The sequence below is a fragment of the Eimeria mitis genome, genomic scaffold (genome assembly GCF_000499745.2).
Source record: "Eimeria mitis Houghton genomic scaffold, Emh_scaff3784, whole genome shotgun sequence".
NCBI classification, from domain to species: domain Eukaryota; phylum Apicomplexa; class Conoidasida; order Eucoccidiorida; family Eimeriidae; genus Eimeria; species Eimeria mitis.
In genome coordinates, this window is record NW_013572121.1 from 2,294 (window position 1) to 2,604 (window position 311).

General features: G+C 54.7%; 1 protein-coding gene across 1 annotated transcript in view; it reads right to left on the reverse strand.

The window, feature by feature from the left end:
• Window positions 1-311, reverse strand: part of EMH_0069470 (MORN repeat-containing protein, putative) — a gene marked incomplete at both ends in the record, with an annotated part of 4,016 nt that overhangs the window by 453 nt on the left and 3,252 nt on the right. The window contains one exon of the mRNA XM_013498873.1: window positions 1-295. Coding sequence (XP_013354327.1) covers window positions 1-295 — 295 coding nt within the window. The remainder of the gene's footprint in view (window positions 296-311) is intronic.

Genomic DNA, 311 nt, shown 5'->3' on the forward strand with positions numbered 1-311 from the left:
CGGTGGACTAGCATCAGGTGATGCTGCTGCTGCTGCTGCTGTTGCTGCTGCTGTTCCTGCTGCAGCAGCAGCAGCAGCTGCTTCTGCAGCATCAGCAGCTGGGGGTGATGCTGCTCCCTGGCTGTCTTCATCTTTTTGTTTTTTTTTTGATTTTTCTCTTCTCCATCTGTTGTGTGTTGCTTCTGTTTTTTTCGTTGTTTGTTTCTCCTGCTGCTGCTGCTGCTGCTGCTGCTGCTGCGGTTGCTGCTGCTGCTGCTGCTGCTGCTGCTGCTGCTGCTGTTCAGAGACACCGCTGCTGCGGGCCTCAAGCA